Below are 21607 nucleotides of genomic sequence, written 5' to 3'. Positions count from 1 at the left end.
GGGCAGTGTCTGCATATGGAGCCTCCCCCCACCCTGTGTAGACCGCGGGGCTGGACACCAGCAGCCAACAGCAGAGCCCTGTGTAGTCCCAGTGTGTGTGTGTGTGTGTGTGTGTGTGTGTGTGTGTGTGTGTGTGCGTGTGCGCGCGCAGTGCCCAGCAGGCTGTGAGGCCCAGCCCCAGAAAGGAGAAGGAAAAGAAGAAAACCACAGAAGGACCCTGTCTGGGGTGGGGACCTGCCGGGTGGCCTGGGGCTCGTTCCCAACGGGGCCCAGAAGGTGGAACTTGTGCTCTGGGGGACCTCACACTCCTGAAGCAAGCCACTGAGCTTGGGACGCACAGAAATGCTTTTTCTCTTCTATGGTTGATTGTAAAAATAAAAAGCATGAATCTTTATCTACAAAATAGCAAAAATGCTCCCCGTTACCTTACATTAAAAAAAAAACAAACAGAAAACAAGACAAACAACTGCCTCATCTGGAGGCCCTCCCCCACCCCCTGCCTGCCCCCACCCCATCTGGAAGCCCCTGTATGTTCAGGTTTGCAGCAGGTGCACTGGGTTTCTGTGCACGCACCCTGTGCCCCCTCACCTCCAGCCGCCGGATGATCTCCCGCAGAGGAAGCGCTGACTCCTGTCCCCCGATGAACGTGGTCGTGGGCAGGTGGAAGACCTTGTCCAAGTCAGACTCATCCAGCCCGTAGAATCCTGCATGGTGAGGAGAGAGGGGCACAGCCACACGGGGGCCATAGTTTATGGAAAGGGGAAGGGACTCCCCAGGGGAGAGAAAAGAGAAGAGCAAAGGCATAAAAACCTCTGATATATATGAAAATAAGTAATGTCTTATAGCTAGGAACACAAACTTTAGCAACAAACAGCTGTAAACATTACTGGTGTGGTAAACAGGAAAAATGTCCATATTATGTGTGTACTAGTCCAGTGAACCAGTTTCTCATAATTTAGGAAGCACTGTACTTCAAGGTCCCAAAGACATAAATTTTGACTTAGAAAGGCACTGGGTAAATTAATCAGAAAGCAAAAGAGAAGCAGTTAAGGGAGGAATTCAGGTAGACACTGAAGAACTGGTGTAGAATAGGGCCAGGACCTTTTGTGCAGAGGTGGCGGGCGGGGCTGGGGGGGCTGGGGGACCGGGGGACTGGGGCATGAGGGCACAGGCCGCGGCCGCCCTGGACGAAGGTGTCCCTCCCTTCTAGGAACCGCACATCTGCACCCATCCTGCAAGTGGAAGTGCACAGGTACCCCAGCACCACACCAGCAAGGACCTGCTGACTAACTGCTAGTATTTTCTACGTTGCCAACCACACAAGGCGCCTCTGTATCTGAAAGTGTATTTCAAACTGACAAAAACGTGAAGGGAGGGCTCTTTCTCAGGCATGACAGGCTTGTTTCGTGTCAAGGTAAGTGTCACGGGGAGGAGACCTGGCAGACTGTCGGGTAACACAGCAGGCAGGGTCACTTCACACCAGCATCCCAGATGCCAGGACGGACAGGGAAGCTCTACGCCAGCGCACCGCGGTCTCTGTCACCTGGCTGTGCAAGGTCAGACTGTGTCCTGGTTTCTGCCTACCCAAGTGGCAACAAGACGCGACAGCCCAGTGTAGGACTCAGGCAGTTGCCGGCAAATACGGTTGTGTGTCTGAACTGCTGGGAGGTTTGTAAAATTGTATATTTCCAGGCCCCATCCCCAGAGCTGACTCACTGGCGGCACATGGGCCAGGAGTCCCCCGGTGTTCCCATTCAAGCTGCCATGGGAACCACAGCCTTTATGTCTTTAACAATTCTGTACACGTTTTGTAAGACTTCAAAGCAAATTCTGTTTTTCAAACACTTTTTGCTTTTTTGCTGGCTTTTTCACGTGGGGGTAGCAATGGCAGCACTGGTGTGGGTGACCCCATGCGTCCGTGTCCTGCCGCTATTCTACCAACAATGAGGACAGGTCATCGTATAGGTCCAGGGAGGCTCTGGGCATTCACAGCCCAGCGCGCGGCAGTCACGGGGGGCAGCCAAAGTCATTTGGGCGCGGGGAGAGGGGCATTCTCCCTAGCTGATGAAAACACCAGGCGTGGCTACTCTCGGGAACATTCTGACCCGGAGACCCTCAGCCTGCCATGACCTTTTAGCATAAGGTGCCCCTGGCCTCAGCACGGCTCTTTGCCTCCATCACCTAATCTGAACACTCTGGGGCTGTCCCAGTGAGCCTCTGCATGGCCAGCCCTGTTTCACGTGAGAAACGGAACCTCAGACACCTATTTCCAGGAAGGTGGAGCAGACATCTTCGTATCTCTTTCCCACTAACCGCAACTAGAAACCCAGACATCCTACATAAAATGTAAGACAATGTCAAAGGGTGGAGAAGAAGGCTGACCAGCCAGTGAGGTCCCCGGATTTGCTTCTGGGCTCCCATACCCCAGACATGGGGCAAAGAACCAGAGATCTGTGAACTCCTGCAAATGCAGACAAAAAAAAGCCCCAATCAGAGACACTCTAAAGGGTCAGGAGAGGGGCAGCCGAGCAGGACAGAGAGCTTTGACAATGACGGCTCTATTCTACCCAAGCACACAGACCACACCCTTGCCAGGCTGCCATGCATGCCAATCTCTGGCCCCGTCCCAAGGCTTCAGGCCCAGGATGGAGCTCAGGCTTCACTCCCTCCAGGAGGTTGTGCACAAGCCCACTTCCCCATCTTAGTGTCAGCAGGGTCTGTGGGGACCGGGATGCGCACCCCAAGCTGGCAGTGAGGAGGCAGCCCCTCCCTGCTGCAGCAGTGTGCAGACGGGCCCTGCTGTCACAGAGCTCCGAGTGAGACTCCAAGTCTGGTAACACCCGCATGTCCTGGTCTCAATAAAAGAATCCGTCACAACAAGAACACTGCAGACTGAATGAAGAAAGACAAGCAACAGACACCAGCAGCCGGTGGCATGGACGCTGGGGATTACCTGGCGGATGCTCCCCAGGAGCCGTCCTCAGACGACTTTGGTTAGCAATGAGAATGTGACAGAGACAGTGGGGAACCAAGTCTCTGCAAAGACTGGGGACGCCAAGAAGGACCCGATGGGAAATTCTGAAACTGCAAAATGCAATAGCCCTGAGTTAAAGCTGGCAGATAGGCTCAGGGGCAGAATTAGGGTCACAGGATTGGGGACCCTGAAAACAGAACAGTAGAAATGAAGTAATGTGAAAGAGAGAGAGAAAGCAGACTGGGGAATGAACGAAGAAAGCCCCGGAGACACGTGACATAAAACAAGAGACTGTGTTGTGCCCACGAATCCCAGAAGGGGAGGAGGGAGAGGGAAGCTGAAAAAAGGGACTTGGAAAATAATGGCTGAAATGCCCCAAACATGGCCACAGACTTCAACCCAAAGATTCAAGACGTAGTACGAACTCACACAAGAAACCCAAGTACGACCACGCCAAAACACGGCATAAACTTCTCAAAATTAAAGATGAAGAAAGAGTCTCAAAAGTAGCAGGAGTCCAGGACACCTCACCTGGAGGGAAAAACCACTTGCATGACTGAGGGTTTTGCATCAGGAACAAGGGGGCAGAGTGGGGTCCGCACACTTTTCCAGAGCATGAGGAAAGAGCTGTCTCCCTAGAACCCCATGTGCCGGGTTTAACACGCTTTAGGAACGAAGGGGAAATGGAGATATCCTCAGTTACAGGGAATGAAGAGAGTCTGTCACCTAAGGAATAGCTATTGGAGGTGCTCTACAAAGAAAGGAGGTGATGTCAAAAGGGCTCTTAAACACTAGGAGGAAGCTAGGACACGGAAGGCAAAACACAGGCAAACAAACCAGATTTCCTTCTCCTCCTGGGTCTTCTAAGTTTGGTTTGATGTGATGCCAAACCTCTGACCTGCCTGATGTGGTTCTAAATGTAGGCAGAGTAAGTATTCAAGACAATTTTACTTTAAATGGGGAAGCTAAAGGGACGTACAGGGAGGTGCACTTTCTACACTTCACTTGAACTTGTAACATGGCGACACCAGTAGGTTATGGTAAGTTCTATATACATAATATCATACCTAGACAACCACAGAAAAGCAGGAAAAAACTACTAAAAACATGAAAATATGACCAAAAATACTATATATAAATAAAAGTGAAATTTTAAAATGTAGGCTTGGGGTACCTGGCTGGCTCAGTTAGAAGAACATGTGACTCTTGATCTCGGAGTTGTGAGTTCGAGCTCTATATTGGGTGTAGAGATTACTAAAAAACGTAAGTAAACGTTAATAAATAAATAAATAAAATATAGGCTTAAAAATCCATATGAAGTCAGGAAAAAGAGCCAAGAAATGAAAAAGAAGACAAACAGAAAAGAAAGAATAGGAAGTTAGACTTAAGCTCTAGCATAACAATAATTACATTAAATATAAATGACCTAAATACACCAATTAGAAGACAGAGATTGGCAGAGTGGATTAAAAATCAAACAAACAAAAAAACAGGACCCAACTATATGCTTGTCTAAGAAATCCACTTCGACTATAATCTTACGGGCAGATTAAAAGTAAAAGGATGAAAAAAGATATATCATATAAACCCAAGCAACAGCAGAAGTGGCTCTATTATTACCAGCTAAATTAGACATCACAACAAAGAAAGTTAATAGACACAGAGGGAGCATGACATAACGATAGGTCAATCCACCTAGAAGATACAGCAATCCTAATTGCACATGCACTCAACAGTGGAGCTACAAAATATATGCACCAAAAACTGAGGACCAAAAGGAGAAACAGAAACTCACAACTATAGTTGGAGACTTCAACTCTTCTCTCTCAGTAATTCATTGAAAAAGTAAATAGACAAGGATGTAGAAGGACTCAAGAACTATCGACCAACAGGATCTAATGGGCACTGACAGGACATTTCACCTATCAGTAGCAGGACACACGTTCTTTCTAAGTGCCCATGGAACTCAAGGCAGACAACACCCTGGGCCATAAAAAATCCTCAACAAGTTTAGCGGAATTGAACAGAGTGCACCCTCTAACCACAAATGAGTCAAATTAGAAATCAGTAACAAAAAGACAAAAGGAATGTCTCCAAATTATTGGAAATGAAACAACATGACCCTAAATAATCCACAGAGCACAGAAGAAGTATTAAAGGGTATCAATACAATGACCTGAATGAAAAAGAAATACAACATATTGTGGGACAGCTAAATTTATAGTAGTAAACACACACATTAAAGAGAAAAAAAGTCTTAAGTCAGTAATATAAGCTCCAACCACAAGAACCTAGAAAAGGAGGGGGGAAACCCCACACAGAAAGCAGAAGGAAATAAAGATAAAAGCAGAAATCAATTGAAATCAACTGAAATTGAAAATAGCAAACAACAGAGAAGAATCAGTGCAACAAGAAGCTGGTTCTTTGAAAAGATCAATAGCACTGACAAACCTTTAATAAGACTAACAAAGAAAAAGACAGAAATTACCAATATCAGGAATAAAAGCGGCTATCAATACAGACCCTGCAGAAATAAAAAAGATACTTAGGGAATACTACGAACAACTCTATACATGTACAATGTATACTTGACAACTCATATGAAATGAACCAGTTCTAGAACAATACAAACTGCATTACTCACCTGATATGAAACAGATAATTTGCAATATCTCTACCACTATTAAGGATATTGAATTCATAAATAAAAAGTTTTTGAAAAAGAAATCTCCAAACCCGATGGTTTTTTTTGAGAATTCTAGAAAATGTTTAAGCACTTTTAAAAAATGTTTATTTATTTTTGAGAGAGAGGGGAGTGAGAATCCCAATCAGGTTCCGAGCTGTCAGTGCAGAGCCTGATATGGGGCTCGATTCCACGAACTGGGAGATCATGACCTGAGCTGAAATCAAGAGTCAGATGCTTAACCCACTGGGCCACCCAGGTGCCCCTCTACCGAATGTTTAAAAAAGAATGAACGCCAATATATGCAATCTCTTCCAAAACAGAAAACAGAAAAGAAAAAAAAAAAAAAAAAAAAACCTCATTTTATGAGGCTAGAATTACCCTGACACAAAGAGCAGACAAAGACAGCTGAAAAAGAAAATTACAGACGAATCTCCCTCATTAACACGAATACAAGAAATGCACAGTTGCAGGAATATGTATAAAAAATTATAACCAAGAGAAGTTTGTTCTAGCAATGCATGCTGGGTTCAATATTTGAAAATCAATCAATGTAATCTACCATACTCTCAGGTTAAAGAAGAAAAATCATACGATTGTATCAACAGATACAGAAAATTTTCACTCTTCCTCATAAATAACAATAAGCAAAAATAGGAATAGAAAGGAACTTCCTCAACTTGATAAAGAGCATCTACAAAAAAATCCGTGGCTAATATTATACTTGGTGATGAAAGACTGAAGGCTTTCCCCCTAAGACCAGAAACAAGGCAAATATGTACATTCTCAGCACTCTTACTCAACACAGTGCTCTAAGTTCTAGCTAGGGCAATTAGGCACGAAAAGGAAATAAAAGACACACGGATTGGAAAGGAAGAAATAATTGTTCCTATTGTCAGGTGACATGATTATCTACACAGAAAATCCTAAATACTCTACAAAAAAAAAAAAAAAAAAAAAAAAAAAAAAAAAAGTCCCAGAATAAGCGAGCTCAGAAAGGCCACAGGATACAACATAAATGCAAAAATCAATTCTATTTCTAGATATTGGTAATGATACGTAGACACTAACATTAACAAGAAAAAAAGTCTTGGGTATAAATCTAACACAACACATACAGAACTGGTAAGCTGAAAACTACAAAAAGCTGATGAAAGAAATAAAAAAAGATCTACATAAACGGAGAGGCATACAACATTCATGGACTGGGAGGCAATGGAGTAAAGACAGAAAATCTCTTTAACCAAGCTGTAGGTTTAGCACCATCGTTACCAAAATGTCAGCAAGTCGCTCTGTAAACGCAGACAAGCCTTTTTTCAGATTTAAATGTAAAATGCAAACCTAGAAAAACCACTAGAAAAATACACAGGAGACAATCTTCAGGTTCGTAGGCTTGGCAACGAAAGCACAATCCATCAAAGGGAAAACTGACAAACCAGACCTCATCAGAATTTAAAAATTTGCCTCTCAAAAGACTCTATGAGCCAAAGAATGGGAACCACGTGAAGGTCCCTTAATGAGTAAGGAGTGGACACAACGGTGAGAGCCCACGGCAAGGGGTGCCGCTCAGCAAGGAGGGACAAGCTGGAGTGACAGAGTGGCCTGGATCAAACCTAGAAAATTCACGTTGACTGAAAAATGCCAAATCCAAAATGCGACGTATTATGACTGCATTTGCATAACACCCTGAAATGATGAATCACAGAAATGGAGATCAGGGTGGTGGCTGCCAGGGGTTCCACGGGGTGGGATGGAGGGGAAGCAGTTGGGGCTGAGAAGGGCAGCAGGAAGGACCCGAGGTGACGTGTGGCCACACTGGCACGGGGGACCCCTGTGAACTCTTAGAGCTGTGAATCTACAGCGATCTCACAAGTGCAATCAGGATGAGAGTCACAGCTATGGGACAATGGAGGAAAAAGAGACCCTCTGAGCGCCAGCTGGCATGGGTAAGACTGGCCACTGGTGGGGGGTGGGGGGGATGACGACAGGCAGATGGCCCCCAGCACCTCACTCTGGATTCCTCAAAGGTACTTTGCCCAGAAGCACAGGTCACTGAGGATTCCTTACTCGATGAAGTACGTGTTTACAGTACTTCAGGTGTCCTTCACACACGGGAAGATCAAAGAGAGACCTTGTCCAAAATGCCCGGGAAGCAGAATCTGAAAGAATCCAGAGCCCCGTGGAAGGCACAGCACGGAAGGTGGTGAGGAGGAGCCGACATGCACAACATCGTGTGGCGTCAGGCCCCGCCGGCCCCGGCAGGAGCCACAGGCCACCTGCACCGGACAAGCCCAGCGAAGCAGCGGCCACAAACTCCAGGAGGTGAAAATGGACAGGGACAGAGACGACACAGAAGTGGCTCCCCCTGCTGGGTGACAGCCGAATGACGGGACAATCAACAGTCAACTTTCCCCAAATGGCATGCTGGGAAAAGTTGCACATCCTGCTGAAATGAAGTCCTCGGCTCAAGAAAGGGGAGAGGCTCGTTGTTTTCCTACCTCCTACGGTTAGCATTCGGAGTCGTTCCTTGAAAACTGCAAGGTCTGAGAGGCAGAGTGAGGTGGCGTGGGTGAGCGCAGGAGGAAAAAGACAGCAAGAGTTAGTTGAGGACCCAGACACCCCAACCCTGCACCGTCACCATGGTCACGGGGAGCACAGACACCGTCACACAGACAGACACCAAAAGGGAACAGGGTGGGGCTTGGGGGCTGAGAGCTGCTGGGGTAAGTGTGGAAACCTCTCAGGAAGAGCAGGAGTGAGGGGATCCTGAGGGAGGGATGTGGGCCAGCCACCGCAGTAGCGGCAAGACATTCTCCCGACCCGTCCCGTCCTGTCTGGAAGAAGCGGCTGACACAGGCCTCTCCTGGGACGTCAGACCCACCCAACCCAGCTGGCTTTGGGAACAGAAAAGGAGAAGGCCTAATGTCTAGCATACCGTCCTCAGAATCCGGAACACCAGGCAACAGACCAGACCTACACCTCCAGACTCTGATGGGTCCTAGAGGACACATGCAGGTCCTCGGTCCCCCCCCTTGGCTAGACGGCAGAGCTGGGGGGGAGCCCAGCTGCAGAGAACCACCCAGGGGGCCTACACATGGCTCCCGCTGCAAGCTTTTCAGTGCTTGTACCGTTCCTGGCGCTTTCCAGGCCACTGGCGAAAACCCACACGTTCGTCTGGATGCACAGAGCACCTTTCTGACCCTGGTCACCCAGCAGGGGGCATGAGCCCGGGGAGGTTCGTGGCAGCGGGGCACCCAGGCCTGACGGTCACTGCAGCTGGTCCCTGCCCTGGGAGTGCAGAGGAAGGCCAGTGGATGCCGTCTTGGGGGCTGAGAGTGAAAACTCTGAGGCAGGGCAGGCAGGACCCCTGCTCTGGGTGGTAAGCCCCCCTCCCCACCCACAGGGACAGCAGCACCCAGCAAAGACCACAGAGCCGGTGGCTCTTAATACAACAACAGATCGTCGAGTTCTGCACAGAAGTGCGGATACTCGGCTTGGGCAAGAATAAAGAATCTTCATTTTTCTCCTTCTATCCTCAGAATTAAGACACAGGACCACACCAGACGGCCACCCCCACCCAACAGGGAAATGTAGGGGGCCACATCTGTTAACAATCTACAGGCAACACACGAAATGTCCTGAAATGTTTACATTTGTTCACTCTGTACTGGTTATGTGGACGTGTTCAGTTTCATCTGTACTTCTTTGTCTTTTTAAAATAAAACGTGAACAAAGACACCAGCTGAAGGTGAGTGGAGGGGCAGCGGCATTCTGGTTGTCATTTACAGAAAGTGCATGGGGGCCCTAGCTATCCACACGTGACACCACGCTGGACGTAGAGAGGCTGGGATTCAGCCATGGTGCCCCGGGGCGTCCAGCAGGACACCTCTGCAGGGCACGGCCCCTGTGGCCCTGGCTTGACTCCAGCCTGATTCCCAGCTCTTCACTCGGGTGTCTGGTGGCTCTGCACGCCACACATGGCAGTCCCTAAACGTTAAGTGAATTGTTCTCTGTTGCTCTGAAATTAGGAAAGTTGACTAAAAAATCAACTCTATTTTAGTTATTCTCCCCGGCCATCAAGGGAGCACAACTGGCCCTGGGGGATGTGGAGTGGTGGAGCAGGTGGGGAGGACCAAGAGGACCAGGAGGATGGGCAGAGAGGCCCCATTGCTGGAGCAGGTGGGGAGGACCAGGAGGAACAGGAGTATGGGCAGGGAGGCCCCATCGCTGGAGCAGGTGGGGAGGACCAGGAGGATGGGCAGGGAAGCCCCATTACTGGAGCAGGTGGGGAGGACCAGGAGGACCAGGAGGATGGGCAGAGAGGCCCCATTGCTGGAGCAGGTGGGGAGGACCAGGAGGACGGGCAGGGAGGCCCCATCGCTGGAGCAGGTGGGGAGGACCAGGAGGACGGGCAGGGAGGTCCTGTCCCTCACTAATGCACTCAAGCATCAATGCTGCCGTGATCTTGCACTTCTGACTTGGCTCTGTAACTGCAGACATACCTCGCGTTGTTGGACTTCACAGACAGGATCCGTCTAACAAATTTTAGAAGTTGACACATTTGTGGCAACCTTGCACCAGCAAGTCTATGGGCCCTGTTTGTCCAACCGTATTTGTGCACTCCCTGTCTCTGTGTCACATGGTGATTCTCAACGTTTCAAACTTTCCACTGTGACTGTGGTCTGGATGTGAGGAAGGCCGGACGGCACTTTTCAGCATAAAGTATTCCGAACTAAGGTGCGCACGTGGCCTTTACTCACAGTGCTCCACTGCACACTCACAGTGTGAACGCTTCTGTGCAAACGCGCAGGGAGCCAAAGCGCTCACGGGGCAGGCTTCAGTGTCACACCAATTTTCCTGTGCAGGTCTGGAGCTGAGCTCGAGGGGGCTCCAGCCACGTCCCCCCCGCCCCACCCCTGCACTGAACTCAAAGGTGAACAATGGTGGCAAACAGGAGCAGCGCCATGAGGTTCTTCCCTGCTCTTTACAGATTTTGTCTCGGGCCCCCTTTAATTGTGTTTAAATCTCACACCAAGGCAGAACCGCACACAGGCGAGGCAACGTGGCTGCGTCCACAGTCCGTAGCGAAGATGGCAATGCCCCGACGCCACAGGACTCTCTATCTAGACCTTTCCATCCGTCACACCCTGATCCATCTTTCCCACCAAGCAGAAGAGGTCTCACTAGGAAACCCAATCCTGTCTGCACCCCCCACGGTCTCCCCTGGGGTTCAAGGTGGAGCGTGTGCCGGGGCATCTCAGGTCAGCGCTCCGGACTCTCCTCCACAGACGTGGGGTTGACGGTACAACTTGACACAGATGAAGATGCGTTACTGGGGCCCACCTGGGACACCTGGCTCCCCGCAAAAGGTGGGAAAAGGTGCCCCGTTCCCAGTAATCACCTACCCAACTGTGGCCTCATTCAGAAACTGTACCAACATTAGTGTAAATTTAAAATCGTAGTTAAAATAATCATGTCCTCAACAACGTTCCTGCCACACTGGCGGTGTTGTGTGCGCCACATCCGACATAACCCTGGAGCCCTGGCTGTCCAGGAGCACTGCTGGCCACAGAGCCTGCTGGGACGGGTATGAGCCTGGCTACTGGTATCTGTTTATTCAGGTGCTGGAAGGCACGAGACGGTAGGGTACAGACCCTAGGCCAGCATTTCCCCTTCTCAATACTGGCCAAGGGGCAAGAGCTTCGTGGAAACTATTTCACATAATCCACTTTCTTTAAAATAAAAAAACAACTCTGAGTGGACACGAGCCATGCCGGCACCGCACACGAGTTCAGCACGGGACACCGCGTGCTGTCTGTCTCCGGGGCCCACGCCTGCCCAGCGCTGTGCCCCCTCCCACGTGATTCTTCAGCAGAACGTACTCTCAAACATGTGTGGAGCGAGCTTCTCCCCAGCCTCGGTTTCCCCATAAGAGAATGGACAAATTGTGCTCACCTCCACAAGGAGAGGTCAGCCTGGAGGAGGTGCGAGAGGGTCCCAGGCCCAGGGAAGCTGCCGCGTGACTGGGTGGTGCGTCCCCAAGACCTCCACGTGGGACGTGCAGGCCACCCTACTCCGGCTGTGGCTCTGGGCTCCCTCACCACTCCTGACTCCGGTGTGACCCCAGGCTGCCTGCCCGCTCAGTTGCTCTCATTGTGACCACGAGGTCTGACAGCTACTTACGTCAGAAGACTGCTAAGCACCGCACTAGCTCACACTCCCACGGAGCTCAGGAAGCTCCAGGAAGCATTCTAACGAGTTTATCTAATTCTGCAACAGCCTCACGGATGAGGAGATGGAGGTGCACAGCCGCTCCCACCAAGGGGGCTGGTGCTGAGGCCAGGCCTGTAGCCCAGAGGAGACCATGGGCACGTTAGCGCCTGTGTCTGGGTCCATGAGCAGCGGTCAGGCTGGACGGGCTGTTTTCCTGAAGACCTGCACGTGCCAAACTGACATTCCTGCAGATTTATTTCCACTGTTTGCACGTAAAGCAAGAACTCAGCACAACTATTCCGTGCTGAGGCTCAACTTCACACAAGCACAAATGCCCAGGGACACTATTCTAAGATGGAATATTAAGAGGAGGCCACAGCAGCCCAGAAAGAACTGGAAAGCATGATGCAAGCCCTGCCCCGACCCCCACCTCTGCCCCGGGCCAGGGCTGTGAACAGACACCGAAGAGTCCACAGGCTTCCCACCCTGCACAGACCAGCCAGGGGACCTGTAAGCATCCTGTGCCGGAGCCCGCAGGATGCAGCTGGGTACTGGCCTGACCAGCCTCACATGGGGCAGAGCAGAGCTGCGCGCCCCCCTCCCTGCAGTGCTAATGAGAGCCCAGAACCAGCAGGAAAGGTCCACTTTAATACCAAGCACCCTGCCAGCACGGATGCCCCCAGACGGGATGCGGTGTCAGGTGGGAGATGGCAGCCCCCACCTCCCGCGTCTGGGAACACTAGCCTCCGAGGCCCTCACTGGTCTCTGGGAGAGAGGCCCCAGGCCCCCAGCTGGCCCCGGGCGGCTCGCCTGCCTTCCACACCTGGAGGGGACTCCCTGGGGAGGAGTGGAGGCGCCAGCCAGGGCTTCAGGACAGGCAAGCATTGGTAGAGTAGGGCCTGAGTGCTGCAGGGTGGAGAGGAAAGGGAGAAAGCCCTGCACCCCCAGCAGCGTTTCTCCAGTGGAGACAGCAGCGATTCGGTCTGAAACCTAGCCTACGGGGTGCCGGGACACTACGGTGCGGGAGACCGTTACTCGAGGAGGTGGGTTCCGTCCCCCCGATAGGGCAGCGTTAGGCAGGTAGGCAATTGTCAGTTTTAGTAGCATGCACGGTGTGTCTGTGGACGCCTGGCCATTTCGAGATCAGTCATGTCTCAGCACAGGTTAGTGGCACAGTGACCAAGAGCAGATTAACTGGAGGAAGCAGCTGCAGGGTGAACCCAGCGCCCTGTGCTGCGCGGTGGCAAAGGAAGGGTGGGGACGCGTGACAGCAAGTGCCCGAGCGCCACACACACGCCTCCCTGCACGCCGGGACACCTTCCAAAGTTTCCTCGGTGTGATCACCAGCATTTACGGATTGACAGCCAGCGCACAGAACGGACCCGCCCGCTACAGGCAGCCATGTCTCGTGCCCAGGAGCACAGCGCGTGCCCACGGCCCCAAGAAGAGTCCCTGGAGGGGTGGAGGCCGCACTGCACCGGGATCTGGACACCCAGCCGGCAGAGCTGGCCTCCGGCATGTCTTCTGACCTGCCTGCCCAGCGAGGCCATCTTTTCCTCTGTGCCACAAACCTTTTCTGCCCCAAATTTTACTCTCCAATTTTGAGACCCAGACAATTGAGCTCACACTGTCTGGCTGAAAAGCTGGGATAAACGTAACTCGTCCCAAACGCACTAAATATTGAGTGATCAGAACGAAGGAAACTTCAGAGTCTCTCCCTGGTGCCTGAAGACACCCTGGCTGCCACAGATGTGACACCGGGCGGCGGCGCGGCGCTGGCCGCCCCCAGACCCTCACCAAGTTTGTCTGTGGATGAGATAATGTCAGCGGGCACGGAGGAGTCCAGGTCGGCATCCAAAATTCCCAGGGGGTCCAGCTGCGCTACATGGTGCCCTCGTATCTACGAGCGGGCCAGCGAGGGAGGGGTCACACACAAGAGGACAGGAGAAAAAAAAGAGGGAAGGGGTAAAAAAAAGTAAAATTACATTAAAATTAGCGTTTACAGACGCATTCTCACCCACGTTTGAAGACACAGTTACCGGAGCACCATCAAAATTTACACAACTAATGCCGAGAGGATCAAGCTTTGCAATGTGGTGACCCCTGACCTGGAAGCAATAACACAGGCAGGCGTTAGCAGGACCCGGGCTGTGGGGGATGTTACACCTGGTCCAACCTGAACCCAAAACAACAAGATTAGTCGTCATCGTGAAGCACGCTTGTGCTCACGGATGAACCTGGCGGTTCAGAGATCAGTTTTGGGGAGCCCTGCTGCCCCCTGGGTAAGTGGAGCGGGACATGCTGGGTGCTCACTCCCACGTGAAGCCACACAGTTCAGCACCTCTGCACCCTGAGAGGGGATGAGCAGGTGCTGGCCCAGAGTTGGGGGGGGCAGTGGCCACTGGGGGTCTGCCCTACACCCAGCCGGGCCCGCTGAGAGGCACAGGGCCTTCCCATCTGATCCCAACTGCCCGAGGAGCAAGAGAAGGAAGAAAATCCCTCCCAGTTTTAAGTCTTGACTGTTTCGCCCACGATTGTGTGCTAGCTCTTTGTGAAGGGGTGGCTGCTGGGGGGCACATGGGACCAGGTGACATTACTAAGGCTGCAGGAGGCAGGCGACAGTCAGAAGCCACCCAATATGCCTCTTTCAACTGAACAATGCTGGAGAGCATTGCTGGCCACTGGCTCGGAGTTTCTCCGTCTGCTCGCCAGGACCCACTACCCTCCCCTGCCCCACCTGCCCCAGCCGTGTCGTCTCTTGGGAGACAGAACACAGATGAGGAGACTGCAGCAAGCCCAGGTGCCAAGGACCCCAGAGGGACACCCTGGGTGCTTAGGGACCTCGGGAGGGACACCCCGGGTGTCTAGGGGCCCCCAGAGGGACACCCCAGGCCTGACTTCTCCTATCCTTCTCGGGGCTACCCTCAGAACAGGTGCTCAGGTTTGAATTCTGGGCTCTTCCCCGTCAGGTGGAGAAATGTCAGGGGAGCCCCACTTGCCCTGACACTCCCTTCAGTGGTGCTGATCACCAACTGGAACATTCCTGGACACTGCTCCACCCTCACATGTCTGCGGGCTCAGTTTCTGTCTCTGCGGGTTCGTTTTCTCTTGTCGTATCCGGGCACTGGCGACTGAGAAGGGGCACACCCTGCCTGGTCACTGCTCCCTCCCGGTGGCTAGGACCCCGCCCCACCCCCCAGCCATGACCTTCTTTCCCTGCCCACAAGCTCTTGTTGCCAACTTATGGGAAGAAATGAGGAGCTGTTCACATCTGCAAACAGGGTCAGACTGTCCTGGCTCCTTCCATCTTGGCACATCTCAGGTGTGCTCCCCAGGCCCCCGGGCAGGGAGGGTGTGTCTCAGGGTTGGGGGGGTGCTAGTCATAGGACAGTTCACGCGGAGCGCCCGGTGTCACAGATGTGCCACCGCCCGGCCGGCGCCCTACCTGGTAGGCTCTGATGAGCGACTGCACTGCCAGGTGGTCCTCCACCAACTTGTCCACGTTGGGCTGGGCTTCCACCAGGGGCTGCACTCTGGCCACGGTGGACAGCGAGCCTGGGCTCAGGGGGAGCGGGCTCTGGTAGGCGGTGCCTGGGGGCGCTCCAGCATTGGTGTTTCGGAAAAAAATGTCCCATGACTAAAGACAAACAAAGAACTCACGTTATCCCGATCACTTAGACACAGGACTCATCTTTAGCCCAAAGGAGCTCTGTTTTTGGCAGGCAAGTCCCATCCTGGGGGGGCTGATGTGCTCCTCCGCTGGACGGCCTGATCCCAGGCCTGAAGTATGGGGCCTTGCTCCCAGCATCCCCGCAGGACACCCCTCCTCACCCCCACCCCAAGATGCGGAGGACTTGAGGCTGCCCTGCCATCAAAACCCCAAAGGCCCAACGTCGCCCAGCAATGCCACACCCCAGTGACATGCCGAGTGTCTCTGTGGCAGGCTGCCCGGGGCGGGCAGGTGAACACGGGCCTTCCCACCCCATCTGCCCCTGGTCCGGTTATCGCGAAGACCAGAGCTCCTGGCCCTGGCCTGCAGCTCTACAGCTGCCCCCACGAGACCACTTGAGGGGGAAGGGGCATCCTAAGTGCGTCTCCAAACCCCAGAGACTGGGCACGGCCTTGGGGGCCCAGGCTGGCTTTGCTCATGCTCGTGTCCCCAGGTGCAAAATGGAACCAGGGCCTGTAAGGAGCCGGGAGCTTGTACTGGGCAGCCTGCCGGGCTCCCTCACCGGACCCTAGACAAACAGTCTCGTTGGTAATTCAGAAGGGCGACTCTGGAGCTAAGGGCCCAGGGAGCGAGCTCAGAGAGGGGACCTGGTGTGTTGGCCCTGACATCCTGGTGAGCCTCCTGACTTGCTGGGCTCGGTTTATCTGTGAGAGGAAGACACAAGTACTTCTCACAGGTCTGCTATAAAGATCAACTCACGTGGGGAAAGACGCTCACACATGACCTGCAGGCAGTTTCCTCCAGGCACATGTGAGCCACCTCATCTACTTCTTCCTCCTACATTTGCTTATCCCGTGTTTGGACGGTCCAATTTCTGATCTGCATAGATACCACGAACTAGAATAATTTATCATCTCATGCAAAGGTATGAGGCTTAAAGTAAATATTTTAGAGGTCAGGGAGATGAAAACTCAGTAAAATTCCTGTAGAGAAAAGAACACTATTGAAAAGTGGCAAATTCAGAAACACGAGAACACTGTCTTTCCTGTCGGCCACACATACTCCAGTTTCCAAGATTCTTCTGTCAGTAAGCTCTGATTTAGACTTGTGGAAAGTCTGGACAGGAGGAATGTCGCTGGACTTTTGTGCTTGTCCGCCCAGGAAGAGCTACCAGGACCATTTCTGGAGTGGCTTGGCCGGGGCTCGGTGGGCAGCGAGTGGGTCTGTTGGGGCACGGGCTGACACTGGTCCTCGCCGTCTTCTGGCTTTCTCAGAAGGGCTCTTCAGTGCTGTTCAGGGCACAGACCTACTGAGTCCATGGCCCCTCAGTGGCCGCTCACAAGCTCATCACCGGTGTTACCGGCTCACTGTGCTGGCCCAGAGCACCGCCTCCTGCAGGACAGTCTGGCTTCTCCCTACAGCCACTTTTGAGGGAGCTTTGCAGAATGTTTAAACCATTCTACAATAAGAACATATTCCTTTTGTACTCAGAAAAATTGGTTTTTAGGGGCACCTGGGTGGCTCAGTAGGTTAAGTGTCTGACTCTTGACTTCGGCTCAGGTAATGATCTCAGGGTTCGTGGGTTCAAGCCCCGCATCGGGCTCTGTGCTGACAGTGTGGAGCCTGCTTGGGGTTTTCTCACTCTCTCTCTCAAAAGAAACACACTTAAAATAAAAAAATTAATTAAAAAAAAATCAAACCAGAAACGAGATGACTGTCCAACACGGAGTTGTATACTTTATGTGATTTAGAACTCAGTAACAATTCTAAAATGCTTTAACTGTTTTTACCTTTCTGGTTAAGCTGGAGTGTGCCAGCTGACGGTGGGAGGGAAGTGTGGCTCTCTGGGGGCACCTGCCTTAATACCGACACAAAAGCACCTTGTGGCATGAAATCTGAGGCCGGATGCCCTGTGCAATCCAGGACTCAGAGGCCCAGGGCCACCCCCCTCCCCTTTCCAACATCGTCCCGCTACTATGCTGGCCCTTCTGACACGTGTCCACCAGAGAAGGCAGCTGCCTTAGTCTCTGGAGGGAAAGAGAGGCCACCTCAGTGTGGACTCCTCGGGGAGGATGAGGCTGCCCTCCCCACCCTCTCATCCCCACTGCTTGGCACCCACTTGATTCCTTACAAGGACACCCCCCCCCACTTCTGACCTCGTGGAGCTTTGCCACCAGGTCTCAGGAAGCCCCTGCATTTGGGGAGTGGCTGTGGCCCAGGGCTCTCCCTGACCTGAAAGAAGCCCCCTGCCTGAGACGGCAGCAGCAGCCAGGCAAGAACCACCAGCACGCGGCCCTGAGCAGCGGGGACCCAGGTTGGCAGGCAACCCCAAGTACACGGCCCTGCTCACCCGTCCCCCTCCCCCCCCCCCCCCCCCCGCCAAGCAGATGACGAAATGAAAGGCCTCTCCAGCAGACACCGAGGGCGCAGCTGGGAGACAAAGGCTGTGGGGGCCCGTCCAGCCTGGGCCCTGAGAAAGGGGGCGATCACCATCATTGGGCCTCCTCTCTCTGACCTTCTTTTGTGCTCAGAATACAACTCTAGGTGACTTTCAACTGGCCGAGGACAAACGTATGGCCACGAACCCTGCTCGCACTGGAGGCGGTCAGAAGAAACTGGTTGGTGGCAGTCCTACAGAAAGCAGGGAGCCAGCACCCGCTCCCCTGGTGCTCACCCCCAACACCCGGCCAGGCTGGGCACCTGCCCTCACGTGACCCGCCCAAGGACAGCAGCCCAGGAGGCTGTGCACACCTGCAAACCCGCTGCCGCGCTGCCACTCATGTTGGTCAGACCTCAGAAAAGTCTGCCTGAAAGTGGAGGGCGCGCCTTGTCCCTCTAGTGCTTTCTGTTCCCTGAGGAGCCTCTTTCTCTCTCTCTCTCTCTCACCTCTGCCCGCCTGTTCCAGACTGGGGCCCTTTGCCACCACCTGGAGAGAGAGCTTCCTATCTGACAACCACAGCCCTCACACGCACACACCTGGATGGCAGGTTTTACAGACCTGTGCGCGGACAGGTGACCACGAGGCTGCAGCACTGGTCAGGGGCGCCCCTCCCCTCCTTGAGGAGGAAGCTTCCAGAAAAGGATGCCTGTGTCTGCCCACAGGCTCCTTGAGCCTGAAGGTATGAGGCTGATGTGCCATCAAGGCAGGTGGCCCCAAGCTCTTGTCAAGAAAAACCCTGTCCATGTTGGCCACCTCAGTGAAGTTCTCTTTTTCTCTGAGCCAGACTCATCCCTAACGATCGCGTGCTCTTGTGTGGATGCCCCAGTCCACGGCGCAGGGACTTGTGCTTCTAGCAGTCACTCGGGTGACCCAGCAAGGAGTGAGGAGAAAGCACAGGTCTCTGAACACCTCGAGAAACAAGCTGAGCCGAACTGGCTTCTGTCTGGGGTCTGGAGAGTGGCCTCCGGTGGCCAGTAATGGATACCCAGTCCTCTGCCCACCGCTGGAGGAAGTGGTGGCCTGAGGGGGGATACGAAAAGGCGCCAGCTTCTCCTCCTGCCAGGACCAGAGGGTTCCCATGACCTTCTCCCTGCACGTGAACACTCTTCCCAAAGGCACACGGGACACACACACAAGGTGAGCACTTTACTCCAAAGTCTGGTCCCGTGGTCACACCAAGGCAGCCTCATGCAGTGTCCCGGAAGCCTGGGGCCAGGGGGATGACTGTGGGAAGCCCTCCCTTCTCTCGGGAGCAGCAGGCACAGGTGCGGAGGTGAGAAGAGACGGTGCTTGGGGGACGGCTGGTATGAGGAGCCCAAGGAGAGGACCCGAGGGACCTGCCAGAGACAAGACCAGAGAAAGGGCTGGAGCCAGCAGGGGCTGTGTGGGAAGGGGGCATAGCCATCAGTGGAGCTGTGGGGCTGAGACCACCACCAAAACACGGTACATTCTGAATGTAAACGAGTGGAATATTCTGGTCAAAATGAACCCACGATTCTTAAATTTTAGGTAATTGAAGCTCTGTCCCAAAAGCCATGGCACCCGCATTCCCCCAATTTCCCATAGACCTGCCAGGCACTCCCTGCAGTCCCAACGTTCTGAGAGCCAAGCAGAGGAACGTGCAAGGCTGCAAACAGGTCCCTGTTCCTCTGCAATGTCCCCGGGCTTTGCACACAGTAGGTGCTCAACTGAGATAAATCAGGTTCAGACTCCTTCACAGGCTGAGTCCGGCAAGTGTGCTGTTAGCTGTGGTGCCAGGTGGGGGGTCAGGTGAGGTGCCAAGTGGGGGGGTTGGATGGGGGGTCAGGCGTGGTGCCAGGTGAGTGCCAGGTGGGGGTCAGGTGGGGTGTCAGGTGGGAGGTTAGATGGGGGTCAGGTGAGGTGCCAGGTGGGGGGTCAGCTGTAGACACCTGCAGCCTCCAGAGTCCAGAGGCCCCACCTCAGCTCAGAGAAGGTGCTGGCACTGGTCAGCATAGGACTGCTCACCAGCAACATGGGTGTGAGCAGGTCAGTGAGGCAAGTGGACTCTGCCCTAAATTATTCAGTCAGCAGATCACAAGCGCCTCTGGGCCTAGTTCCCGGCTGTGGAGTTCATGCCAGAGGCCATTCAAGGAGCTTTGGTCTCGGAAGGGTGGCACACGTGCTACCTGGCACCCTTCTGCTGTTGGGAAGGAAGGCCCCCATAGCGTGTGACCGAAGGGCCCTGTGGCGACAAGCCTGTCTCAGGGAAGCGGCTTGAGCAGTGTGGGTGCCCGACTCCTCACCTGCAAGTGTGAGGAGCATGTCTGGCACTTGCACACCTGCTCATGCTTTGAAAAGCATCAGGATACTTGGATTTGTTGCAGAAGCTGTTGATCAACACTGACCACGGGCGCGACTGATGCTGATTCTGGCCACCAAATCGTACGCCTCTGGGTTCTAGGGTGACCAGACCGTTTCCCCTTTTCCAAAGTCCCCTTCAGACGCTGCTCCACTGGGGGGCGCCATGCACCTGCATGCCACACCCTGGTCTGGCACATGTTGTCACCTGACGCCACCACCACCCTCTGCTGGCATCCTGCCAAGGACCCTGCTGTAAAGCCAGCTTGGGGAGTGTGGGTGAGGCAGCCTCTGGCCACCTCGGAACGGACCGAACCCTAGGCTCAAAGGCCACCACGAGGCTGATGATCTAGTGACCCACAGTCATTGGGGTTGGACCCAGCATGTTCACAGACAACCGCGTTACTAAGTTCCAATGTTAACAATGTTTAGCTGCTACAAACATGAAACTTGGGGCATTAAGTGACCAGTGGCCATCCTGAAACAAGGGTTTGGCTGCTTCAGGCTAATCCCTACAGACATGCAGCAGCAGCTCCCCAAGCTAAGGGTGGCACTGGGGCCAGCAGGTGCTGCTCCCAGGCTCCTGTCCTCCCCAGCCCCCTGCACACGGGCTCTGTGGGCTCAGGAAGTGTGCTGGTGGCCCTGTGTTATTTCCTAAGCATCCAGGGGACTGTGCACGGCAGCCCAGCCATGGCGTGGGTGTACATGCAAAGGCTGCCCTGGACGGTTCCCACACCCACCTTGAAGTGCTCTATCTGTGCCAGACACTGGGTCCCGGCCTTCCTCGAATACACTGTGTATGCCTGCCCTCCGGTGGGGCTCTGACCCCTCCATCCAGGGACACTGTGTCTGGAAGGCAAGGACTGACCACGCACTGGGGTCGGGAACTGCCTTGCCACCGTGGAACACTTCATACTAGAAGCCGCTAAAACTGGGGGTTCTGCTTGGGACTTCCTCGGTTACAGAGACTGAAAGAATTTATGTGCAGTCAGAGCACAGCACAGGGGAGGGAACATCTCTGGGCAGGCTCTGCCACCATCTCTCCAGAGGGCGCATGAGCAAAATGCCAGCAACCACCCAAGACCAGCCAAGGACAGTGCCCTCTGCTCTGCCCGTGGACTCCGCGGACGGTGATGGGCCTTTGCCTGAGGGACTGAAGGCGGCAGTCCCTCCAGACAGTGACGGTGGGTCCTCCCAGGCATGCAGCACGTCCCCTTGTGGGCTCTGAGTCCCGGGCTCACTTCCAACCCGAGAGCCCGAGGATCTTCAGACTCCTCGGGGCTTCGCTCATCACAGCCCACCCAGGAG

General features: G+C 53.5%; 1 protein-coding gene across 3 annotated transcripts in view; it reads right to left on the bottom strand.

The window, feature by feature from the left end:
• OGDH (oxoglutarate dehydrogenase) overlaps positions 1-21607 on the bottom strand; it is a 65899-nt gene that overhangs the window by 23875 nt on the left and 20417 nt on the right. Inside the window, exons 3-5 of one of the 3 annotated variants that reach the window (XM_042962877.1) lie at positions 15316-15507; positions 13668-13770; positions 589-704 (exon numbers count right to left, since the gene is read on the bottom strand). In XM_042962877.1, the coding sequence (XP_042818811.1) occupies positions 589-704; positions 13668-13770; positions 15316-15507 (411 nt within the window). Of the gene's footprint in view, positions 1-588; positions 705-11612; positions 11704-13667; positions 13771-13887; positions 13979-15315; positions 15508-21607 lie in introns of those variants that run through there. The other 2 variants (XM_042962887.1, XM_042962895.1) reach the window with 2 other exon arrangements.

The sequence above is a fragment of the Panthera tigris genome, chromosome A2 (genome assembly GCF_018350195.1).
Source record: "Panthera tigris isolate Pti1 chromosome A2, P.tigris_Pti1_mat1.1, whole genome shotgun sequence".
NCBI classification, from domain to species: Eukaryota; Metazoa; Chordata; class Mammalia; order Carnivora; family Felidae; genus Panthera; species Panthera tigris.
The sequence above is the reverse complement of the archived record's forward strand: the minus strand, read 5'-3'. Positions and strand labels throughout refer to the sequence as shown.